This window comes from Salvelinus fontinalis, chromosome 17, assembly GCF_029448725.1.
Source record: "Salvelinus fontinalis isolate EN_2023a chromosome 17, ASM2944872v1, whole genome shotgun sequence".
Taxonomy (NCBI): Eukaryota; Metazoa; Chordata; class Actinopteri; order Salmoniformes; family Salmonidae; genus Salvelinus; species Salvelinus fontinalis.
The window spans coordinates 22851940-22877662 of record NC_074681.1 but is presented as its reverse complement, the minus strand read 5'-3'; the positions used below and the strand labels follow the sequence as shown (position 1 = coordinate 22877662).

Below are 25723 nucleotides of genomic sequence, written 5' to 3'. Positions count from 1 at the left end.
GGGGGGGGTGTTATGTATGTACAGTTGAAGTCGGAAGTTTACCTACACCTTAGCCAAATACATTTAAACTCAGTTTTTCACAATCCCTGACATTTAATCCTAGTAAAAGTTCCCTGTGTTAGGATCACCACTTTATTTTAAGAATGTTAAATATCAGAATAATAGTGGAGAGAATGATTTATTTCAGCTTTTATTTCTTTCATCACATTCCCATTTGGTCAGATGTTTACATACACTCAATTAGTATTTGGTAGCATTGCCTTTACATTGTTTAACTTGGGTCAAATGTTTCGGGTAGACTTCCACAAGCTTCCCACAATAAATTGAGTGAATTTTGGCCCATTCCTCATGACAGAGCTGGTGTAACTGAATCAGGTTTGTAGGTCTCCTTGCTTGCACAAGCTTTTTCAGTTCTGCCCACAAATGTTCTATAGGATTGAGGTCAGGGCTTTCTGATGGGTACTCCAATACCTTGACTTTGTTGTCCTTAAGCCATTTTGCCACAACTTTGGAAGTATGCTTGGGGTCATTCTCCATTTGGAAGACTCATTTGTGACCAAGCTTTAACTTCCTGACTGATGTCTTGAGATGTTGCTTCCATATATCCACATCATTTTTCTGCCTCATGATTCCATCTATTTTGTGAAGTGCACCAGGCCCTCCTGCAGCAAAGCACCCCCACAACATGATGCTGCCACCCCGTGCTTCACGGTTGAGATGGTATTCTTTGGCTTGCAAGCCTCCCCCTTTTTCCTCCAAACATAACGATGGTCATTATGGCCAAACAGTTCCATTTTTGTTTCATCAGACCAGAGGACATTTCTCCAAAAAGTACGATCTTTGTCCTCTTGTGCAGTTGCAAACCGTAGTCTGTCTTTTTTATGGTTTTGGAGCAGTGGCTTCTTCCTTCAGGTGCTTGGAAATTGCTCCCAAGGATGAACCATACTTGTGAATATCTCCAGTTTTTTTTTCTGGGGTCTTGGCTGTTTTCTTTTGATTTTCCCATTAAGTCAAGCAAAGAGGCACTGACTTTGAAGGTAGGCCATAAAATACATCTACAGGTACTCCTCCAATTGACTTAAATGATGTCAATTAGTATATCAGAAGCTTCTAAAGCCATGACATTATATTCTGGAATTTTCCAAGCTGCTTAAAGGCACAGTCAACTTAGTACATGTCAACTTCTGACCCACTGGAATTGTGAAGCAGTGAATTATAAGTGAAATGATCTGTCTGTAAACAATTGTTGGAAAAAATGACTTGTGTCATGCACAAAGTAGATGTCATAACTGACTTGCCAAAACTATAGTTTGTTAACAAGAAATTTGTGGAGTGGTTGAAAAACGAGTTTTAATGACTCCAACCTAAGTGTATGTAAACTTCTAACTTCAACTGTGGATGTATATATATTTACCAAAACATATATGGGGGAATGGAAATAATGCAGACAATTACATTGATGGAAGCAACAATCTATCCGCAGTATTAAAGCTGATCCACCCCCTTAGAAGAAAAAAAGAGAGAAACGACAGTCTATATTTACTTTAGGACATGAAGGTCAGTCAATCCAGAAAATGTAAAGAACTTTTAAAGTTTCTTCAAGTGCAGTCACAAAAACCATCAAGCGCTGTGATAAAACTGGCTCTCATGAGGACCGCCACAGGAAAGGAAGACCCAGATTTACCTCTGCTGTAGAGGATAAGTTCATTAGAGTTAACTGCACCTCAGATTGCAGCCCCAAAAAATGCTTCACAGAGTTCAAGTAACAGACACATCTCTGTTCAGAGGAGACTTCATGAATCAGGCCTTCATGGTCGAATTGTTGCAAAGAAACCACTACTAAAGGACACCAATAATAAGAAGAGTTTTTTTTTTCTTTTTTTTTTTTTTCTTTGGGGGGGTGGATCAGCTTAATATTGCGGAAAGAATGTTGCTTCCAATGTAATTGTCTGCATCATTTCCAATCCCCCATATTTTTTTGGGTAAATATATATATCCATTCACGTATGCATACATATACACATATATACATACACATACCTACATAGACATACATACTTTTTTAAAGAGTATACCTTTATTATTATTCCCCGCAAACCCTACCACCGATCCCCCAATTGGAGTAAACTGATAAACATTTCTGTTTTTACCTTCAATTTATACATCTTATACACATTTTACAGACACAGTCTACTTTATAATAGTTCTCTCTTGTTTGTTCTTAGTCCTTCCTCTATTTCTGTTGTCCATCCAGTTTGATTTCCACTTGTAACTGTGCTATTTCACAATAGCTCCGCGCCTATACACATTTCACAGATCCCGTATGCCCTACATTGTTTATCTTGTTATTAGTCCCACCCTTCAGCTCCACTCAACCTTTCCCATCTATCTTCCAACATCATCCATTTCGGATTTTTATTTGCCATATATTTTTCAACTGTGCTGTGATGCTTCACAAAAGATTTGAATCTTCCTATTCTCATAGCTTCCACGGATTGTAAATTAAAAATAAACATTTTTGCTAAAATAATTATTATATTATTGATTGATTGACTATGGCTTTTCAAATCCCCCAGTATTGCTATCTGTAGCGTTAGTTCTACGCAAATGTTGCAATTCTTCAACCATTCCTGGACCTGTGACCAAAAAACGAGCTACATGCGGACAATACCAAAATAAATGGTCTAATGACTCTGCCTCCTCACAGCAGAATCTACAGAGCTGGGAAGATTGTATCCCCCATATATATAACATTCTATTAGTTGCAAGAATTTTGTACAATAATTTAAATTGAAAAATTCGAAGTTTTGAATCCGGCGTTGTTTTGCGTATCAATTCATAAACCATGTGCCATGGAATGGGTACATCGAAAATCTCTTCCCAACTATTTTGCAATTTATATGGCACAGCTGTAAGTTTTTTGGTCCTTAAATGAAATTGGTATATGTTTTTATTTATCACACTTTTCTTTAACCATTTATGTTCTTTAATATAAGGCCGACATACAAGTTCCTTACTTTTATCCCCTTCCACCTGCCTCTTCCATTTTTGTGGTAATGCCGCAATTAATTGGTTGTAATTTTGGGTAGAGCAGACATTTCCATATGTCTGTGTTAGCTGCATGTGTGACATTACTCCACCAGTCCTATTTAAGAAGAGTCTTGCTTGGGCCAAGAAACACGAGAAATGGAATTTAGACCAGTGGAAATCTGTCCTTTGGTCTGATGAGTCCAAATGTGAGATTTTTGGTTCCAACCTCCATGTCTTTGTGAGATGCAGAGTAGTTGAGCATATGATCTCTGCATGTGTGGTTCCCAACATGAAGCAATGAGAAGGTGTGATGGAGCGGGGGTGCTTTGCTGTTGACACTGTTGGTTATTTATTTAAAATTCAAGGCACACTTAAACAGCATGGCTACCACAGCATTCTGTATTGATTTGCCATCCCATCTGGTTTGCGCTTAGTGGGACTATCATTTGTTTTTCAACAGGACAATGACCCATAAGGAAATGACACTTTCCTTATTCTTTGAGTGTTGTCCTTGTCCTTCCCAGCTGAAAGCAGTTTGGGAATGTGACAGTCCTGAGGTGAAGTTTAACACATGAGTGAGAGAGCACTGGATTCAAGATCAAGTCCAAATATTTTAGAGAGTTTGAATGATTAAATGCAATACTTTCACTTGTTGGACCATTTTGGAAGGCAAAATATATTGGTGACCAATTGTGATAAATTAACCAATTTGTTTTCATAGGTGATATCCATTCTATATTGTCACACAATAATGATATATTTCCCGGTCAGAGCTGTGCACAAATACTCCATCTACTGTATGTGAGCTGTGCACAAATACTCCATCTACTGTATGTGAGCTGTGCACAAATATTCCATCTATGTGCGATGAACCAAGCTTCATCTTTTGCCTCGCCCTTTCTGTAATCAGCCTATGAGCGGTGCTGTGGTGAAACTAGTTGAGAGACGGAGCCTGTAGCAGTCTGTATGATAAAAGAATAGAGTTTACAATTTCGAATAGGCCGAAGTTTATGTAGGCTACAACAGAAAATACTGAGCAGCAGATTTAAAGGATTAGGCTACACTTCAAGAGGGGAACCTTTTACCTAAGTCAACAATCATTCCAATGGCCCGTGTAGCCACAGCCACTGTTTTATTATTGCCGTTCATACTAACAGTAAGTAAAACATCTTATTTTTCATATTGTAGCATGTGCTGGTAATTAAGTATAGGCTACACGAGCAATAACGGCTCTGTTTTATTTTAGGTGCGACACTTCTCAGCCAGCCTAGATGTGAGCATCTCAATGACAATGTCGAAAAAACAGTTTTCTTTTTAGGATTGTAACCTTCACTTATCTGAAGAGAACATTTACTTCATATGTCGCTATTTTATTACTCTCCCGTTCATATTTCGCGTGCAACACCGACTACGGACAACATGAGATTGAGAACAAAAACAGTTTAGCTGCGTAATGGTGCCCAGTGGTCATTTGCCTAGAGAAAGTCTGAACACATCTGGTCAATGTCAGTGAAAGAACAGCTGGTGAAAAACTTAGCTCCGATTTTAGAGATAGAGTCACTGAATATGATATCTATCAACAGCAACAATCGACACTGATATCACTATCACAACTTTCTCCTAGTTTAAATGTTGTGAAAATGATTTGTTCAACATTTTCATTGGGTCTTCTGCAGACAGAAGATAACGAATTTATCATAAACTGAATACATACAGCTTCCTGTCGTTGTGACAGTAAACGAAAACTATTAATAGCTTAAAGCTATATACTTTTCAGTTCTAAGTATGCCTGTCATAAGTCTTTGATTATGAATTGGCATAAACATGCAATTATAATTTGCCTTGGCAAGAAACTACACGTTAGGCCTTCAGAAAGTATTCATACTTATTCCACATTTTGTTGTGTTACAGCCTGAATTCAAAATGGATTACATCAATTTATTAAATCTCACTCATCAACACATAATAACGCATAATAATAAAGTGAAAACATGTTTTTAGAAATTTTTGCAATTTTATTGAAATGTCATTTACACAAGTATTTACACCCTGAGTCAATACATGTTAAAATCACTTTTGGCTGTGATTACAGCTGTGAGTCTTTCTGGGTAATATTGTACAATATTTGCACATTATTCTTTATAAAATTCTTCAAGCTCTGTCAAGTTGTTTGTTGATCATTGCTAGACAGCCATTTTCAAGTCTTGCCATATATTTTCAAGCTGTTTTAAGTCAAAACTGTAACTAGGCCACTCAGGAACATTCAATATTGTCTTCGTAAGCAACTCTAGTGTATATTTGGCCTTGTCTTTTTGGTTATTGTCCTGCTGAAAGGTGAATTTGTCTCCCAGTGTCTGTTGGAAAGCAGACTGTACTTGGTTTTCCTGTAGGACTTTGCCTGTGCTTAGCTCTATTCCATTTATTTTTTATCCTAAAAAAGCTCCCTAGTCCTTGCTGATGGCAAGCATACCCATAACATGATGCAGCCACCAGCATGCTTGAAAATATGAAGAGTGGTACTAAGTGATGTGTTGTGTTGGATTAGCCCCAAACATAACGCTTTGTATTCAGGACATAAAGTTAATTGTTTTACCATTTTTTTGTTGTTGTTTTACCTTAGTGCCTCATTGCGAACAGGATGAATGTTTTGGAATATTTTTTTCTGTACAGGCTTCCTTCTTTTCATTCTGTCATTGGGATAGTATTTTGGAGTAACTACAGTGTTGTTGATCCATCCTCAGTTTTCTCCTATCAAAGCTGTTAAACTCAAAATGTTTTAAAGTCACCATTGGACTCATTGAAATCCTTGAGTGGTTCCCTTCCTGGCTGGCAACTGAGTTAGAAAGGATGCCTGTATCTTTGTAGTGACTGGGTGTATTGATACACCATCCAAAGGTTAATTCATAGCTTCACCATACTCAAAGGGATATTCAATGTCTGCTTTTTTGCAAGGCATTGGAAAACCGCCCTGGTCTTTGTGGTTGAATCTGTGTTTGAAATTCATTGCTCGATTGAGGGACCTTACACATACTTGTATGTGTGGGGTACAGAGATGAGCTAGTCATTAAAAAATCATGTTAAACACTATCATTGCTATCAGTGAAACCATTCAACTTATTATGTGACTTGTTAAGCTTATTTTTACTCCTGAATTTATTTTGTCTTGCCAAAACAATGTGTGAAGGCACTAAATCATTAATCTGTACAAAGTGGTACAGACACTGAGGAAACAATCATGACATGATATTTAGACATAGCTATAACTATTGTGCTAGAACTTACACTGAGTGCACAAAACATTAGGAACACCTGCTCTTTCCATGACATAGACTGACCAGGTTAATCCAGCTGAAAGCTGCACTTCAATCAGTGTAGATGAAGGGGAGGAGACAGGTTAAAGAAGGTTTTTTGAGACATGGATTGTGAATGTGTGCCATTCAGAGGATGAATGTGCAAGACAAAATATTTAAGTACCTTTGAACAGGGTATGGTAGTAGGTGCCAGGCACTCTGGTTTGAGTGTGTCAAGAACTGCTATGCAGTTTTACACGCTCAACAGTTTCCCGTGTGTATCAATAATGGTCCACCACACAAAGGACATCCAGATAACTTGACACAACTGTCTGTGGGAAGCGTTGGAGTCAATATGGGCCAGCATCCTTGTGGAATGCTTTCAACAACTTGTAGAGTCCATGCTGTGACGAATAAGGCTGAAAAGGGGGTGCAACTCAATATTAAGAATATGTTACTAATGTTTAGTACACTCAATGTATAAGCTATTGTACAACTTTTAGTCTGCAGTTGTGAGTTATTTAGAAGCAATGCAGTGTTATTACGGTGTTATTATCACATTAGCATAAAACCCCTAGGCCTTCGTGGTGAGTCAATATTATAATGCTGTGTTTTTTCTTTTATATTTTCTGCAGTTTTTATGTGTGGTGGCAGCAGAAGGCGGTGGGCTGAAGCTGAGAAGACAGAAGAGAGAATGGATCATTCCTCCTAAGAGGTTGAAGGAGAATGTAGATTACACCAGCCAAGAGTACATCGCAAAGGTATGATCTGATCCTATACGTCTTACTCTAACTCATGGAGTGATTCAGATGTTTCTGACAACTATGAGACATGAAAAAGTCTGAGCATGGCATAGCTCTTTAGGCTACACATCAGATAAGTCAGTTGTCTGTCTAGAATGAATCATGCATAATAAGATCCATGAAGATACAGGGCTTTAGCGTTTAGTCAAAATTATCACTTTGAAAGTTTGTCCATGTCCGTACTTTGAACCAAAGAAGTGCTGAATGTTGTCTTGCTTTCTACTGATCAGGTTGGTTGCATACAATATATCTGTGTCAGCCAGATGTTGTACTCTAAAGTGAAGGAATACCTGTGTAATCGTTATGTTTGATTTCTGTGTTAGGAACAAGCTGCTCAGAGATACAGCCCAATGGGCAGTCATACCTACAGTCACTGAGCAATGGTTTAGTCTAAAAACAAAACAAATCAAAATAAAATGAAATGTTATTTGTCACATGCGCCGAATTTAACAGGTGTAGTGAAATGCTTACTTACAAGCCCTTAACCAACAATGCAGTTTTAAGAAAAATACCTGCTAAGCAAAAAAAAAAATCGAAATAAATACATAAGTAAAAAATAAGAAATAAAAGTAACAAATAATTAAAGAGCAGCAGTACAATTACAATAGCGAGGCTATATACAGGGAGTACCGGTACAGAGTTAATGTGCGGCGGCACCGGTTGGTCGAGGTAATTGAGGTAATGTGTACATGTAGGTAGAGTTATTAAAGTCACTATTCATAGATAATAAACAGAGTAGCAGCGTAAAATAACAAGTCTTTCAACAACACATTCTGCCTGTATCTCTTTTCTACAACTCAAACATGCCATTCATCTATCAATAGTTTCGTACCTACAGTATACCTTGATGTGAAAGCATGTGTTCAGCTACATCTCCAGATGTACATTTGACATTTAGGCTATACTCCAAAAATAGGTTCTGTAAAAAAAAAGAAAGGCTTTTGTGGTATTATCCTAGCTATTCACCGATGCTTATTATCATATCAATACTATTACAATAATAATTGTATTTTACTATCAAGACTGATTACTATGTGTGTTTGTGACAGATTCGCTCTGATGAGCAGTACACTTCAAAGGTGACCTACTCACTGACTGGGATCGGTGCAGACCAAAACCCCAGGAGCCTATTCACTGTCAACCCAAATACAGGTCTGGTCAGAATCAATGGCATTCTGGACAGAGAGAAGATACCTTCCTACCACGTAAGCTACCCAGTAAAACCTAATCCAAGGAATGGAATGCTTGTGTTCAACATGTAAGATAAGAAATTAATGAATGTCTGATGTTCTAACATGGTCTCTCTTTTAGTTACTTGGAGTAGCGACATACAACAATGGAAGCAAAGCAGAGAAGGACATTGACCTGCGTATTTCCGTTGAGGACCAGAATGACTGCCAACCAGTGTTCGTTTTTGGCCAATCTGGATCCGTTAATGAGTCCAGTGCTGCAGGCATGTTCCAATTATTTTAAATGTTTCTATCAAAATTGATGAGAATTAGCAGCCAGAGTAGTGGTAATGGTTCAAGCTGTATCTGTTGTATTAGTAGCGTTATTGCCATTGTAATCAGTGAAATAGTCACAGTAGTGATATAGTAATAGTAGTAGTAGTCATCGGTGTCATAGTAGTACAGATGTACGATCTTAATTTGATCACTTTTGTTGCTGAGAATTTTACCTTCACAGCAGCAAATTAAAATGTTTAGTGTATTTGAGTTTTAAAAAGGCTTCTAAAGTTTGTAATTTCCACTTTAAAATGTCAGACTATTTGACCTAATGACCTAATGAAATATGTATAAACCCCTACAAAAATGTGCATTCATTATAATCCACATAATAATTCACATTTCCTTTTGCTGCAGGATTATTTTCCTGCTGTAGCAAACTGGCTCATATATAGATCCTACATCTGTAGTGATAGTGGTGGTAGTGGTAATATTAGTAGTGGCAATAGTAATAGTACAGTAGTAGTACTGGTGTACTGCACAAGTAACTCTTCCCTTGGTCAATTCCAGAAACCGTTGTCATGAAAGTTTTAGCCACAGATGCGGATGAAGTGAACACGCCACACTCTCAGATTTACTATAGCATAGTGCAGAAAAGTTCTTCAGATAGCATGTTCGCCATCAACTACCAGACTGGGGAGATCATGGTTCGCCAGACTACGCTGGACAGAGAGGTGAGAGAGATGTGACCACAGCACTGTATGCATTGACAGTTTCACAGCCAATAATGTTGATATCTACAACAATAAGTACTAACTATAAGCTCTATTATATTTCTTGGTTGTCTAGACCCAAGACACCTACATCCTGACTGTAAAAGGTTCAGACATGAACGGAGCAATGGGTGGAAACTCAGGAACAGGACAGGTAGTGATTAAAATCCTGGACATCAACGACAACATCCCCACACTGGAGAAAGAATCTGTAAGACCTCAACCTCTCACTACTTTTCTATTCTCTATTCAGTATAATAGTGTTTTTATATTTATAATATTGTAGCAACCATAACCCAACACCTAGCAGCCTCGTCGAGAAGTTCAGATCTCTTGGCGCAATGGCTAACGTGTTGGCTTGACAGTTGCTGGATACCCGAAATTCATATGTTGCTGGAATGTATGAACTTTTGATGTGTGAATGTGTATTTGCAGTACGAGGGGAGTGTGTTGGAGAACACGGTCAATGTGGAGGTGCTGAGGATCAAAGCCACTGATCTGGACCTGATGTACACTGAGAACTGGCTGGCTGTGTTCACCATCATCTCAGGCAACGAAGCTGGCTACTTCACTATCACTACCGACTCCATGACCAACGAAGGCATTATTATGATAACCAAGGTGTGGGCTCTGATTGAAGATTGACTCAGGATTGAATTTAATCAAAAGCATATAGAACATTTTCTTTTCATTGTAATTCCAGCCTCAGTGTCTTGCAACTACTAGTCTTCTCAATTCTCATAATATTCCAACATTGTTTGTATCACTTGACCCATTCTACTGTTTATCCCTGCTGTTTGAATCTAAAGGCACTGGACTACGAGGAGCTGAAAGTGCTCAACCTTGCCATAAGTGTTTCCAACAAAGCAGTGTACAACTTTGGCGCCTCCTCTACGAGTGGAGGGATAGGAGGTGGAGGGGTTGCAGGCGGGGGCATGACGGGCGGTGGTAAGACCTACCCCATCAAGATCAACGTGATCAACCAGAAAGAGGGCCCCAAATTCCAGCCAATGGTTAAAGTGGTGACCATCTCTGAGGACTCCACCACAGTCACCATTAACAAGGTCATCACCACCTACGCAGCCATCGACAGTGACACACTACTGACTGCTACCAATGTTAGGTGAGGTCACAGATGTTTTCATATAGTGTTATCTGAGTAAATAATATTGATGTGATTTATGTTATGTTAATCTCCATCTTACTAAAGGATAATTTAGTTGATCCTAATTGTGGGCTCTTGTCATTATCATTTACTCAGGTATGCCAAAAAATCCGATGTAGACAACTGGCTAATCATCGATGGAAAGACAGCAGAGATCAAGCTGAACAAAGTCCCTGATCGGGAGTCCAAATACTTGGTCAATGGAACATACTACGCCAAGATAATAGCCATCACAACCGGCAAGTACCCATACTAAAAATCAATTTGTCCTCATGCCATTCTGTAAGAAGTCAAGAAATCTGTCCAGAACATTGGTCACTGAAGATGCACTCTAGGACCTTTGCTCCACTTGGAGCTAAAAGAGAATAAGTCAAGTCTGTATGTAATTCTGTATTTTCTTTTGGTGTCCAGATCTGCCATCCAAAACGGCCACAGGGACAATAGCTATCCAGGTGGAGGACTTTAACGACCACTGTCCCATACTGACAGCTACGGCTACGACCATGTGTCTGGGGGACACCGCTGTGTATGTCACGGCTGTGGATGGGGACACCTTCCCCAACGGAGCTCCCTTCAAGTTCAGAGTGATTCAGGGGGACAGCAAACAGAAGTGGACACTGGAGCACCTCAATGGTAACGTAACTAATCTGGGACTTTGGGGTTTAGGAAGCAGATAGACAGTATGGCAAGCTTCATCAAGGGGCTGTTTTGGCTTTATTTTGTTGAGCCTGATAGAAGGTGTTTTAGAAAGAGCAGTCGTAAACTGAACTTAAATTACATATTGTGGTGTGTTTGAATGGAATTGGTGGATAGATTTGTATTATTCATGTTTGTTTTGTCTCTCATATTTATTTTAGCTACCACTGCCATTTTACGAGACCATGCCCACATGTGGCCAGGTCACTACAAGGTTGTTGTGGAGATCAGTGACCAGCAGGGGAAGGCCTGTGCTGACATCCAGATTCTGAACGTGGTTGTGTGCACCTGTGATCAGGTCAATAAGGTCTGCTTCGCCCGGGAGACGGGCAAGGACGTCACATTAGGAGCATCTGCCATCCTGCTGCTCCTTCTGAGCCTCCTGCTGTTGTTGCGTGAGTAAGCCCTCTGTTAACTTCATACTCTGTTGGCTTCCTCAAACTGCCTACTTGATAAAGATCTAAGAAGGAGAGACTGCTTCATAATGCTGCTGACTAACATATTTCAACATGTTTTGAGTGATTAGTAAGTTGGGCAAGACAAGTCACTAGGCAGGTTTCCATTAGAACTAGGGGGCGTAGTTTTCGCTTTTGGCTATAAAGGCGTACCCATTTGAAACTGCCTATTTCTCAGCCCCCGAAACTAGAATATGCATATAATAGTCAGATTAGGATAGAAAACACTCTGAAGTTTCCAAAACTGTAAAAATTTTGTCTGAGTTAAACAGAACTGATATTGCAGGTGAAAACCTGAGGAAAATCCAACCAGGAAGTGGCCCTGTTTTTGAGACCTCTCTGTTCCCATGCATTTCTATTGCCCATATAAAGGGATATCAATAAGACTTATTTTTCTATGTCTTCCCTAAGATGTCAACAGCCTTAAGACATAGTTTCAGGCTTTTATTTTGAAGAATGAGCGTGAAAGGGCACATTGCGTAAGTGGATAGGTGGGGGCTCTTCGAGTGCTTTTTGCGCAAAAGTGAAAGGCAGCCATTGTTTCTCTCGGTCCTAGTGAAAAGCCAACTGTCCCGGTTGATATATTATCGAATAGATATTTGAAAAACACCCTGAAGTTGGATCATAAACAACGTTTGACATGTTTCTGTGGACATTATGGATATAATTTGGAATTTTTTCCGCCGTTGTCGCGAACGCTTTTCCCGGTGGATTCCTGTGCATAACGCAGCAATCAAACTGAGGTATTTGGATATAAAAAATATCTTTATGGATCAAAAGGAAAATTTGCTGTCTAACTGGGAGTCTCGTGAGTGAAACCATCCGAAGATCATCAAAGGTAAACGATTAATTTGATTGCTTTTCTGATTTTCGTGACCAAGTTACCTGACGCTAAGTGTTCTTGGTTTGTCGAGCGATCGATAAATTTACACAAATGCAAGTATTGCTTGCGCTGTAAAGCATAATTTCAAAATCTGAGATGACAGATGGTTTAACAAAAGGCTAAGCTGTGTTTTGCAATATTGCACTTGTGATTTCATGAAATTATATTTTATTATATATCGTTCGCGCTAGGCTACGCTATGCTAGTCAGTGTTTCTGATGACAAATATCCCGGATCCGGGATGGGTAGTCCAGAAAATTAACCCAGGTTTATTTGACAAAAGCAATGTCGCAAAAAATATATGTTGACGTGTAATGGAAATGGCAGATATACATGTAGGAGACATTTTCTAAAGATCGACAACATTTTTATCCGTTCTACAGGGGTGGATTTTTATTTTGTCCCACGTTCTTTATTGCGACAAATGATGACGGAAACTGTTTTTTGAGTAAATTATGATTGTTGAATCATTTTGAAGGTACGCGATGCACGTTATGTCATCACGCTTCTATAAAACTCCACATTTCATTCTAAAAGCATACTTCTTGCTTAATCTATTTTTTTTCAACTATGAAAATGATGTTTTCTTTGCATGACAAGGATTGTCCTGGCTTTCAAGAATGCCTGAATTGCTTCGCCTTGTTTTTATGATTGGCTAGAAAGTTTGGTTGGTGATCCAATTATTTCAGATTTACAGGAGTGAAAGTTTCACCATGGCCCCAAACCATGCACAGGATAGTTGTTTGAATATAGCAAATTTTTGTAAATGATTGCATTTTGTTCATTTTGGCTTTCACGGGCTACCTGAGACATGAAACAGAGGGCATACGCTGGCATAAGCTACTGTCACCAATTTATTAGGCCTAATGTGCAATTTGCCTAAATGGAAAATGGAAACACCACTTTTTTTCCAAACACTACACTCCCAGCACTACATTACAAAAAAGGGTTCAAAAGAGGTTCTTCAGCTGTCCCCAAACGATAACCCTTTTTGGTTCCAGGTAGAACTCTTTTGGGTTCCTTGTAGAACCCTCTGTGTAAAGGGTTCTACATGGAACTCAAAACGGTTTGACCTGGAATCAAAAAGAGTTCTACCTGAAAAAAGGGTTCGTCAAAGGGTTATCCTAATACAGCTGAAGAACCCTTTGAGGTTCTAGATGGCACCTTTTTTTCTAAGAGTATATATTTTTTAGGTGTGACGTCATTACGTTTAGCTGTTTTATTCACAAGAGTTAAATGGAAACACACAATAGCATGCAATTGTCGCATCAATGTTCTGTTCAAACTTTCGAAATGTTGACAACAAATCACTCGACAAGGTAATGTAAACATAGCTATTGATGGGTTATGTCTACAAGCCTTTGTCCCAAGGCATTCAGACCTCTCACCTAACAGTATGTCTTGGGCTTTGTGTTTTGTGAACATTAGTAGAAATTTCGAATGTGTGTTTACAGTGGTGCCCCTCCTGCTGCTGTTCTGTCTGTGTGGAGGAGTGGCATCCATAGGTGACTTTAAGGCCATGCCGTTTGACACTAAAGAACACCTGATTCCATATCACACCGAGGGACAAGGAGAAGACAAGGTATTTTATTCATGATGGCACTGCCAATGGATGACATCAAGCTTTTCTAGAGGTTGTAAATAAGAATGATCTTTGGACATATAGTATCAGTCAAAAGTTTGGACACACCTACTCATTCAAGGGTTTTTCCTTATTTTTTTACTAATTTCTACATTGTAGAATAATAGTGAAGACATCACAACTATTAAATAACACATATGGAACCATGTAGTAACCAAAAAGTGTTCAAAATATATTTTATATTTGAGATTCTTCAAAGTAGCAACCCTTTGCCTTGATGACAGCTTTGCACACTCTGGCATTCTCTCAACCAGCTTCATGAGGTAATCACCTGGAATGCATTTCAATTAACAGGTGTGCCTTGTTAAAAGCTAATTGTGAAATTTCTTTCCTTAATGCGTTTCAGCCAATCAGTTGGCTGGGTTGGTATACAGATACGTCATCAGAGAGCGCAACAGAACATTGTACTGTCTACACTCAGTTTGTTTATATTAAAACATTTTCATTAAATACATTTTAATCAGAACTAAAGTTTTGTTCTTAAGGATTCCACAACGCGGTTAGCCTTTACATCTGGGACTGCAAGTTTATCTTCCATTTTTTGAGTTGATTCTGCGAGTGCTAGTTGGCTGTACTACAGACACCTGTCGTCATCGTGGGAAAGACTCATTGTTATCTTTTCGTAAATCAACTGGTTTCAGTAAAGTGCCAACCTGGATACTAAGGAGATCCTGAGGGAAATTGACGAGTACCAAAAGCTTTACACTATGGAGGAACAACATACTCCATCATGGAAAGATCTGACTACCTCACAAAATAACTTTAACCCGACAAAAAAAAGTAAAACATATTAATCTACAGACACGGACGATTTACTTACCATTGAAGTAGAGGCAAGTGCTCTGGCTGGAATCCATGCAACACTGGAAAAGTTGTGTGAGGAGGTAGCAGGGCTGAGGGGGAGTTTAGCCAGAGTGAAATTCTCACGTTCCAAGGAGAAAACAAGGCACTCACAGCCAAGGTAAAAATCCACAATTCCAACATGTATTGTCTACTCAAGGAAAACAGGGTGATGACGGAGTCGCTACTAGACATACAAAGTCGTAGCATGCGTGAAAATATTTTTTTTCTGGGATTCCTGAGGACGCATCCAATAGTCCAGAGGGCGCCATCAGAGAATTTATGCAATCCGCCTTGAAACTTCCTATGGAGACTGTAAACAAGGTGGCTTTCCACCGAGTACACAGACTTGGAGCTCAGAGCAACAAGACCAAGGGTCCCTGACCGATCGTGGCAAAATTTGAACACTGCCAACAAAAGGAGCTGATCAAAAGCAGAGGAAGGGAGCTTAAAGGGACCAAATCCGGTCTCAGTGACCAAGGGAGATAAACGAACGTCGTAAGAGACTGTATCTGGTAAAAAGGCAACAAAGGGAGACGGGTAAGCGTGCCTTTCTCATTGTGGACTCTTTGTAGATGGACAGCTGTTCCGAGACAGCGCCATAACAACATGGCTGTACTAAATTCTACAGGGACTTCAGGTTACGAAATAAAGAAAGTATGGGAACTGTAAAAATGAAGTGGATATGAACACACACATACTCAATTACATGCTCGCTTACACATACAGACTTATACATACACACAGACACACACCTGATCTCGCTCTCTCTCTTTTCTCTTTATTGTCGAACTGTTTTAAAATGTAATATGTTTATTGTTTGTATATCTTTTTTATGTATTTGTCTACAAGTTTATATATGTTTACAACAAGCAAGGGGAAGATATCAGAATAGGGGCATTGGGGAATAATAACATATTGTACGGAATACATTTGTACTGTAGTGAAGCCATCTAGAGTAATGCAAGGTCTCTTTCATGATCATGTGAAACGTCAATTGCTATGGAAATGGTGGGATGTGTTTTTCAATGATGGTAAAGGTAATTATGATGCAACTATGATGGTGATACGATATTGATTACAATTATCATCATGAATATTAAGTCTATAGGCACTACATGTTACACACATAGACACTCAACCATGCAAATTGGCAGAGTTATTATTTATCTGGACATCACATAGTATAGTCTTACTCTTATACAGACATCGTACACACTCTCACTAAATCACATCCAATATACACATCAACCTACTCAGATTTACTACACACATATCTTGTCTCAATTTTCTAACATCTGTGGTATTGGCTCACAGGCAAACAGACAGAACTCTAAATATCAGACCTTTGAAAGCTCTAATTTTGACCATCATAATACCTCTGATGGCAGTAACTTTACAAGCACTAAATATGGTCAATTTAGACTGAGAATAGGATCTAGTTAAGGTAAGGGGTGAAATAAGTATAGCCAGTTATAATTGTAACTGTCACGTTCGTCGAATGGAGGAAGAGAGGAGGACCAAGGCGCAGCGTGATGGGAATACATTCTTCTATTTATTATATCGAAACAAAGAACACTTGACAAACTATACAAAAAACAACAAAACGAACGTGAAGCAATATACAAAAAAGTGCAGACACAGGCAACTTACACATAGACAATAACCCACGAAATCCCTAAAGTATATGGCTGCCTAAATATGGTTCCCAATCAGAGACAATGATAAACAGCTGCCTCTAATTGAGAACCAATCTAGGCAACCATAGACATACAAACACCTAGACTAGAAAACACCCCATAAACATACAAAACCCCTAGACAAGACAAAACACATAAATCCCCCATGTCACACCCTGACCTAACCAAAATAATAAAGAAAACAAAAATAACTAAGGCCAGGGCGTGACAGTAACGATTTAGCAGATTATAAAAAAAGATCAGTCTTTACATGGCTAAAAGAAAAGGAATATAACATGTACTGTTTACAGGAAACTCACTCCACATCCTCAGATGAAGTTGCGTGGACAAAGGAATGGGGTGGTGAAAAATGTTTCTGTCATGGACAAAGGAACTCAAAAGGTGTGATGATATTAATTAACAACAATTTCGATCTGAATGTGCAAATAGTCAGGAATGATTCGCAAGGAAGGTGGATCTTTTTGAATATGAAAGTGGATGAAAAAGAGATTTGGCTCATTAATCTACATGGTCCAAATCAGGATGATCCATACCTCTTCGAAAACATTTATACTAATTTATTGAACTTACAGGCAACAAATGATCAAATCATTATGGTAGGAGACTATAACAGTGTTAACCTGTCTAGGACTGGGGTGCCGCTCGCGCCACACCCCCCCCACCCCCACTGAAAAGGCAGAGCCGCGAAATTCAAAAAAAATATATTTTTTAAATATTTAACTTTCACACATTAAAGTCCAATACAGCTAATGAAAGACACAGATCTTGTGAATCCAGCCAACATGTCCGATTTTTAAAATGTTTTACAGGGAAGACACAATATGTAAAGATGTAAATCTATTAGCTAAAGACATTAGCATAATCCACCATCTTTTCTTTGTCCACCAACACCAGTAGCTATCACCAATTCGGCTAAACTAAGATATTGATAGCCACTAACCAAGAAAAAAGCTCATCAGATGACAGTCTGATAACATATTTATGGTATAGGATAGGTTTTGTTAGAAAAATGTGCATATTTCAGGTAGATGTCATAGTTTACAATTGCACCCACTGTCACAAATGGACTAGAATAAATACAATGAGCAACGTGTTTACCTAACTACTAATCATCAAACATTTCGTAAAAATACACAGCATACACTAATCGAAAGACACAGATCCTGTGAATACAGACAATATTTCAGATTTTCTAAGTGTCTTACAGGGAAAACACAATAAATCGTTATATTAGCATAGCACATGTGCAAACATTACACCAGCATTGATTCTAGCCAAAGAGAGCGATAACGTAAACATCGCCAAAATATATTAATTTTTTCACTAACCTTCTCAGAATTCTTCAGATGACACTCCTGTAACATCACATTACAACATACATATACAGTTTGTTCGAAAATGTGCATATTTAGCCACCAAAATCATGGTTAGACAATGAGAAAAGTAGCCCAGCTGGTCAGAAAATGTCCTGCGCCACATTAGACAGTGATCTAGTCATATACATAAATACTCATAAACGTGACTAAAAAATATAGGGTGGACAGCGATTGATAGACAATTTAATTCTTAATACAATCGCGGATTTACATTTTTTTAAATGATCCTTACTTTTCAATACAGTTTGCGCCAAGCGAAGCTACGTCTAGCAAAATGGCGTCATAAGCGATTAACAATTTGACAAACACGATTTATCATAATAAATTGTTCCTACTTTGAGCTGTTCTTCCATCAGTATCTTGGGCAAAGAATCCTTTCTTGGGTCTAATCGTCTTTTGGTCGAACGCTGTCCTCTTGCCATGTAGAAATGTCCATTGCGTTCGGCATGAACTGGAACCGTGCCCAGAGATTCACAGTGTCTCAGAAATAAATGTCCCAAAATCGCACTAAACGGGTATAAATTGCTATAAAACGGTTTAAATTAACTACCTTATGATGTTTTTAACTCCTATAACGAGTAGAAACATGACCGGAGAAATATTACTCCCTACACTAATGCTTGGAACAAGTGCGGGTCGGTGGCCACCGCGCGCCTGACGCAGCTGGAAAAGAGTTCCTACCTACAGGTTTTTTTCATTTTATAGTGGCTGTGATTGGGCAATCGACACCATTCAAATCGTCATCACGTAAAGGCATCCAGGGGAAGACGTAAGCAGTGTCTGTATGCTCATAGCAATAACAGTGGCCTTAAAACTGACTCCAGATCAGGGGCCAAAATGTGTGAAATCTGACTCCATGTCAGGGAAATTGCTGTAGAATGAGTTCTGTTCCACTCAGAGACAAAATTCCAACGCCTATAGAAACTATAGACTGTTTTCTATCCAATAATAGTAATAATATGCATATTGTATGATCAAGAATTTAGTTGGAAGCCGTTTAAAAAATTACACGATTTACATAAATAGTGACAACAGCACCCCCTAGCCTCAACAGGTTTTAAGTACCTCAATGGACCGTAAAGGTAATCATTCTACAAACTATTATCACCGTGCCCTTAAGGAATTCACAAATATTATGGAAACATTACAAATAGTGGATATTTGGAGACTAAAAAACCCGACCTAGTTAGATATACAGTTGACGTCGGAAGTTTACATACACTTTGGTTGGAGTCATTAAAATTAGTTTTTTAACCACTCCACAAATGTCTTCTTAACAAACTATAGTTTTGACAAGTCGGTTAGGACATATACTGTATGCATGCCACAAGTAATTTTTCCAACAATTGTTTACAGACAGATTATTTCACATGTAATTCACTGCTTCACAATTCCAGGGGGTCAGTAGTTTACATACACTAAGTTGACTGTGCCTTTAAACAGCTTGAAAATTCCAGAAAATTATGTCATGGCTTTAGAAGCTTCTGATGGGCTAATTGACATCATTTGAGTCAATTGGAGGTGTACCTGTGGATGTATTTCAAGGCCTACCTTCAAACTCAGTGCCTCTTTGCTTGACATCATGGGAAAATCTAAAGAAATCAGCCAAGACCTTAGAAAATAAATTGTAGACCTCCACAAGTCTGGTTCATCCTTGGGAGCAATTTCCAAAAGCCTGAAGGTACCACGTTCATCTGTACAAACAATAGTAAGCAAGTATAAACACCATGGGACCATGCAGCCATCATACCGCTCAGGAAGGAAACGCGTTCTGTCTCCTAGAGATGAATGTACTTTGGTGCGAAATGTGCAAATAAATTCCAGAACAACAGCAAAGGAACTTGTGAAGATGCTGGATGAAACAGGTACAAAAGTATCTATATCCACAGTAAAACAAGTCCTATATCAACATAACCTGAGAGGCCCCTCAGCAAGGAAGAAGCCACTACTCCAAAACCGCCATAAAAAAGCCAGACTATGGTTTGCAACTGCACATGGGGACAAAGATCGTATTTTTTGGAGAAATGTCCTCTGGTCTGATGAAACAAAAATAGAACTGTTTGGCCATAATGACCATTATGTTTGGAGGAAAAGGGGGAGGCTTGCAAGCTGAAAACCATCCCAACTGTGAAGCACAGGGGTGACAGCATCATGTTGTGGGGGTGCTTTGCTGCAGGAGGGTCTGGTGCACTTCACAAAATAGATGGCATTATGAGGATGGAAAATGATGTGGATATTTGGAAGCAACATCTCAAGACATCAGTCAAGAAGTTAAAGCTTGGTTGCAAATGAGTCTTCCAAATGGACAATGACCCCAAGCATACATCCAAAGTTGTGGCAAAATGGCTTAAGGACAACAAAGTCAAGGTATTGGAGTGGCCATCACAAAGCCTCAATCCTATAGGAAATGTGTGGGCAGAACTGAAAAAGTGTGTGCGAGCAAGGATGCCTACAAACCTGACTGAGTTACACCAGCTCTGTCAGGAGGAATGGGCCAAAATTCACCCAACTTATTGTGGGAAGCTTGTGTAAGGCTGCCCTAAACGTTTGAGCCAAGTTAAACAATTGAAAGGCAATGCTACCAAATACTAATTGGTGGGAGATCTGTCAACGTACCCTTGAGCAGGGCATTGACCCTGGATGCTTCTGTGTTTCGCTCTGAATGGGAGTCTGTTGTCTGACTGGTATGGTGTAGTTGTTGAGCGGCTTCACTGCAAGTATACTGTATGTTTCGGGTATTCAATAAAAAAAAAGTGTGAAATCAATCAATAATATTTTATATTTCAGTTCCTTCAATTTAGCAACTCTTTGCCTTGATGACAGCTTTGCACACTTGGCATTCTCTCAACCAGCTTCATGAGGTAGTCACATGGAATGCATTTCAATTAACAGGTGTGCCTTTGTTAACTTTTAACTTGTGGAATTTCTTTCCTTCTTAATGCATTTGAGCCAATCAGTTGGGTTGTGACAAGGTAGGATAGGTATACAGAAGATAGCCCTATTTGGTAAAAGACCAAGTCCATATTATGGCAAGAACAGCTCAAATAAGCAATGAGAAACGACAGTCCATCATTACTTTAAGACAATCCAGAAAATGTGAAGAACTTTGAAAGTTTCTTCAAGTGCAGTCGCAAAAACCATCAAGCGCTATGATGGAACTGGCCACAGGAAAGGAAGACCCAGAGTTACCTCTGCTGCATAGGATAAGTTCATTAGAGTTAACTGCACCTCAGATTGCAAGCATGAAGGAGGAGGTGTGGGGGTGTGGTGCTGGTGAAACTGTCTGTGATTTATTTAGAATTCAAGGCACACTTAACCAGCCTGGCTACCACAACATTCTAAAGCGATACGCAATCCCATCTGGTTTGCGCTTAGTTGGACTATCATTTGTTTCTCAACAGGCCAATGACCCAACACACCTCCAGGCTGCGTAAGGGCTATTTGACCAAGAAGGATAGTGATGGAGTGCTGCATCAGATGACCTGGCCTCTACAATCATCCGACCTGAAACCCAATTGAGATGGTTTGGGATGAGTTGGACCTCAGAATGAATGAAAAACAGCCAACAAGTGCTCAGCATATGTGGGAACTCCTTCAAGACAGTTGATAAAGCATTCCAGGTGAAGTTGGTTGAGAGAATGCCAAGAGTGTGTGTGCAAAGCTGTCATCAAGGCAAAGGGTGGCTCCTTTGAAGAATCTCAAATATAACATATATTTTGATAAGTTTAACACTTTTTTGGTAACTACATGATTCCATATGCGTTATTTCATAGTTTTGATGTCTTCACTATTATTCTACAATGTAGAAATTAAAAAAAAAACTTGAATGAGTAGGTGTGTCCAAACTTTTGACTGGTACTGTACATTTTATTATGTTCCATTTCCAAGTTGAATTTGGCCCACTCATTTCCTATCACAGGAAGTTCCACTCCTGCAAATTCCTGTGGCGATAGATGGCTCCATCAAAGTTGTTGACTTGGCAAACAACGGGGGGGGGGTGGGATTAATAAGAGATGCAGGCGCTGCAGGAGGATCAGCAGGAGGAGTGTTCGGGGACAGCTTCACCCCGTCCGCAATAAACACATGGGAGCACAACCATTCCCATGGCTCCCACCAGCCCAGCGGCAGAGTGAAGGTGAGCTACGGCGTGGGTGGAGGAACCATGACTGGACATGAACACTTCTCCAGATATGGAGCTGGAGCTTATGACGGGGTCGCTCTCTCCGAGGGAGTCCTAGAGGAGTATTACTCTGCAGTGAGTATCTTAGATCATGATCGTTTGAAGACCAGTAAAAGTGTGTATCCATTTGTATTGAGATTATACTGAGTCGGTGAAAGTGAACTTCTTGGATTACTCCATTGACATAGGAGTTGATGGCAGCATTATTGTAACCATTTTGATTAAATGTGTTAATATACTGTATCTGTTCCTATCATATGACCTTTGCAGAAGGCCAATCATGCTGCGCGGAACGACCAACAGAGAGATGACCTACTGATCTACGACTACGAAGGTGAGGGGTCACCGGTAGGCTCTGTTGGCTGCTGCAGCCTCCTAGGGGGCGATGACGACCTGGACTTCCTCAACGACCTGGGGCCCAAGTTCAAGACCTTGGCTAAGATCTGCCAGGGGTCGATAGCTATGGAGGTGGAGACTGTCAACATGTCTGTGTCATCCCCTAGACCTAAGCCTACCACATCCACCCACACAGAGGTCAATAGAGACACAGCTCTCAATGTCAACACCCTGAACACCTCATCCACCACCTCCACCTCCTCCACACGCCTGCAGGAGAACCTGGTTCCTCGGGCCCAAGGATCAGCCACCATCCGCAAGGTTCAGGAGAACAAGGTGATGCCCAACAAGACCCTCTTCATCCAGCAGCCCCCTATTTACTACGCCGCTGCCCCCACCATGTGCATGGTGGAGCCCCAGTTGGTGCTGGTGGAGCAGAGAGGGGGAGGTGGTTATGTCCATGCCCAGCAGGCGGTAAGCCAGGTGGGGGTAGGGATGGGTCAGGGGGTGGTGCAGGTAGGAGGGCTCCATGGTTCTCAGGGCATGATTTTACTGGAGAGGCAGGTAGGAGTAGTTGGCAGTGAGGAAGGACAAGGTCATGTTGTTATGGGCGCAAGCCAGGTCTTACAGGGAGCGGGCCACACTATTATTGGGGGAAGTCACATTATTACAGAGACGAGCCAAACCATTACACGGGGAGGCCAGGTTCTACAGGGGGCAGACCAGACCATGATCGGAAAAGGCCATCTATCGCCAGGAGGAAACTTCTCACAGGGAAGCCTGTCCGGGTCCAGGAAAGTGCTGGTTGTTGAGAGCGGGTCTGGGTCAGCCTCGGCAGCAGGGAGCAGCGCAGGGTTAGGGGCTGCCCAGGTCACCATGCTGCAGAGAGGCCAGGGGTTAGAGGTCAAATGTCATAGTGTAGAAGTGAGAGGTCAGAGTGGTGCTTCCTCGTTGAGCTCCAGCTCCCTGTGTGGCACGGCAGGGTCAAACGAGGCCTCTGCTACTGCTGTCAAAGTCACCACCACTCCCACAGCTGCACCCTGTAGCAGCAGCCACACCGCTGTGGTGCAAGAGAAGAAAATATCTGTCACTGAGAAATACGTTGAGACCAGTACTATAGCATAGAAAAACAACTTCACATCAGCTTGATAACATACTGTACACTGTGGGTTTAAAGGTGATTTATTTTTTTGTCAATAAAGCAACAATCTAGGGAGAGAGAGATAGAGGTACTGGTGCTCTCTGCTGGTCTGACTGGTGCTCTCTGCTGGTCTGAAATACAGGAATTCTACCCAATGTTTGCTAACAACTCTTTTATAACACTTTTAGTTTTTATTATCACGATTACCAGATGGTATATAATCATAAATATGATTCATTGATACATTGTGAATTAATGATTTGAGTTGAAGATAATTGATTACAGAAGAAGAAATTGAATAAAAATAATGAAATCATGGAATCGAATCAGTATTTGAAAGGAGTGAAATATTTTTCTAAACATTCAAATGTTGTGGTGGGTGATGTATTAATTGTTCAGGTGAGAAAATGTGTTTATCTTTGATAAAGCTTTTTTTTACTGGGATTGTCAATTCTTGATCTAATTCATAGTTCAGTAGGTCAAGGTTTCCAAGCGGGACATACAAAATTATGGTACCAGAGAAGTGTGGGACCGTCAAAAATCCCCTATTTTTCTCTTATAGTTTACATTTTAAGCCAAAGAGTGTCTTGTTTTTCTGTTGGGTTTCATATGCATTAATTTATCCCATGATATTCAAGTTATTGATGTAAAGGTAATATTATTTGGGGAAAATGTACATTAAATTATGCCTATATTTCTGTTCATCTCAACATCCGAGCTAAAAATAGAGATTATGTAAGATTTTTACCGTGGGCTTGGCTTATTATGCACTGATATGCATTAAAGCAGGGGTGTAAAATGTGTTTTGCCCCTGGGGCCACATTCAGTATTCAACGAGGTTCGGGGGGCTGCATTGAAAATGTGTTATATTTCTCGCCGTGAAAATGTGCAGTTCTCTATCCATAGTTTGGGGAATTTTCAATGCTCCCTGACTGTCTTTCATTTCAGTGATTATTAGCGAGCTGGACACAGTCAAGTTTCTGTATGAATGCAGGTCCATTATCAATTCTACACAGTTTCAATTTGGTTTTAGTCATTTTAAAGTATATTGATAACATACTGTGTTATCAATAGTTCGTATCCCCCCACAAATTATTATTAGTTATATATATATATATATATATATATATATAAACTCTTTATTATTATTGTTTTGTTTTTTTACTCAAAGAAGTAGACACCCCTGCATTAAAGTATGCGATTGATGTTGCTGTTAATGCTACTGGTGTTTTTGCCAATTCTGACCTGGCTGCAAGCTTTCATGTCTAATATATTATACTGTATGTGTCATGAGATATGGCGTCTGCCTGCAGTATGTCTGTCCTTCATTGTGAACTAAAAAGTTGTATTAAATGTCTAAACTGCTGCTGTTTGCAATGGGCAGGGATGTAGTGGTGCTGGAGCGCGCTTTCAATTTGAATACACAGAGCTGGTAAAAATATTTCTGGAAAATTATTTCTGAAGCTGAATCAATGTCCCAAAAGATCACATAACGATTGAGTATTTTACACAACAGAACTGACTATAATACCACAGCATACTAGGCTTATAACGGTACTTTTACACCAAAAACACCTAATTTCTAGGGACTTCTTTAGGAGCTGAAACTGAATAGTAGCATTTCTTTTCTCATGAGGCCAGAATGCAACAGTGTGCGTCACTAGGCAGGATACATGTATATATGCTTTGATTGAAACAAAACACAAGACAGGTTAAAAGTTTGTTATAACCATCTGCTCTAATTCGCTCACGAAACAGTAATTGAAGAATATCTAAATGCATATTCTCAAGAAACTGCTTCAGATCAAACTATTGGCATGCAGACGCAGTTTGGATATTTCACTAGTTAAAACGTGAAGAATTATCATTCAAGAAGGATGGTGATAATGGCCTATTTTGAAATTAGTTATTCCTAACTCAGTGTTTAAGGTTATTAAAATAGAAAAATCAGGCAGACAGGCACTGGGG

At 39.7% G+C, this 25723-nt stretch overlaps 1 protein-coding gene across 1 annotated transcript; it reads left to right on the top strand.

Annotated features, from left to right (window-relative positions):
• Window positions 1-3936: 3936 nt before the first annotated feature.
• Window positions 3937-24858, top strand: LOC129813993 (desmoglein-2-like protein). Its single transcript, XM_055866692.1, has 14 exons — window positions 3937-4186; window positions 6956-7081; window positions 8173-8328; window positions 8435-8576; window positions 9139-9302; window positions 9418-9552; window positions 9777-9962; window positions 10151-10464; window positions 10603-10745; window positions 10918-11139; window positions 11364-11597; window positions 13995-14122; window positions 22018-22353; window positions 22549-24858. The coding sequence occupies exons 1-14, from the start codon at window positions 4136-4138 to the stop codon at window positions 23737-23739; spliced, it is 3528 nt and encodes a 1175-aa protein (XP_055722667.1). The 5' UTR covers window positions 3937-4135; the 3' UTR covers window positions 23740-24858.
• The last annotated feature ends 865 nt before the right edge of the window (window positions 24859-25723 follow it).

Bases quoted from the DNA above. Each gene is read 5' to 3' on its own strand.
- LOC129813993 (XM_055866692.1), top strand. From the start codon at position 4,136: ATGGCCCGTGTAGCCACAGCCACTGTTTTATTATTGCCGTTCATACTA. The intron at 7,082-8,172 runs GTATGATCTGAT...TGTTTGTGACAG, and splicing joins GCCAAGAGTACATCGCAAAG to ATTCGCTCTGATGAGCAGTA. The intron at 11,598-13,994 runs GTGAGTAAGCCC...GTGTGTTTACAG, and splicing joins GAGCCTCCTGCTGTTGTTGC to TGGTGCCCCTCCTGCTGCTG.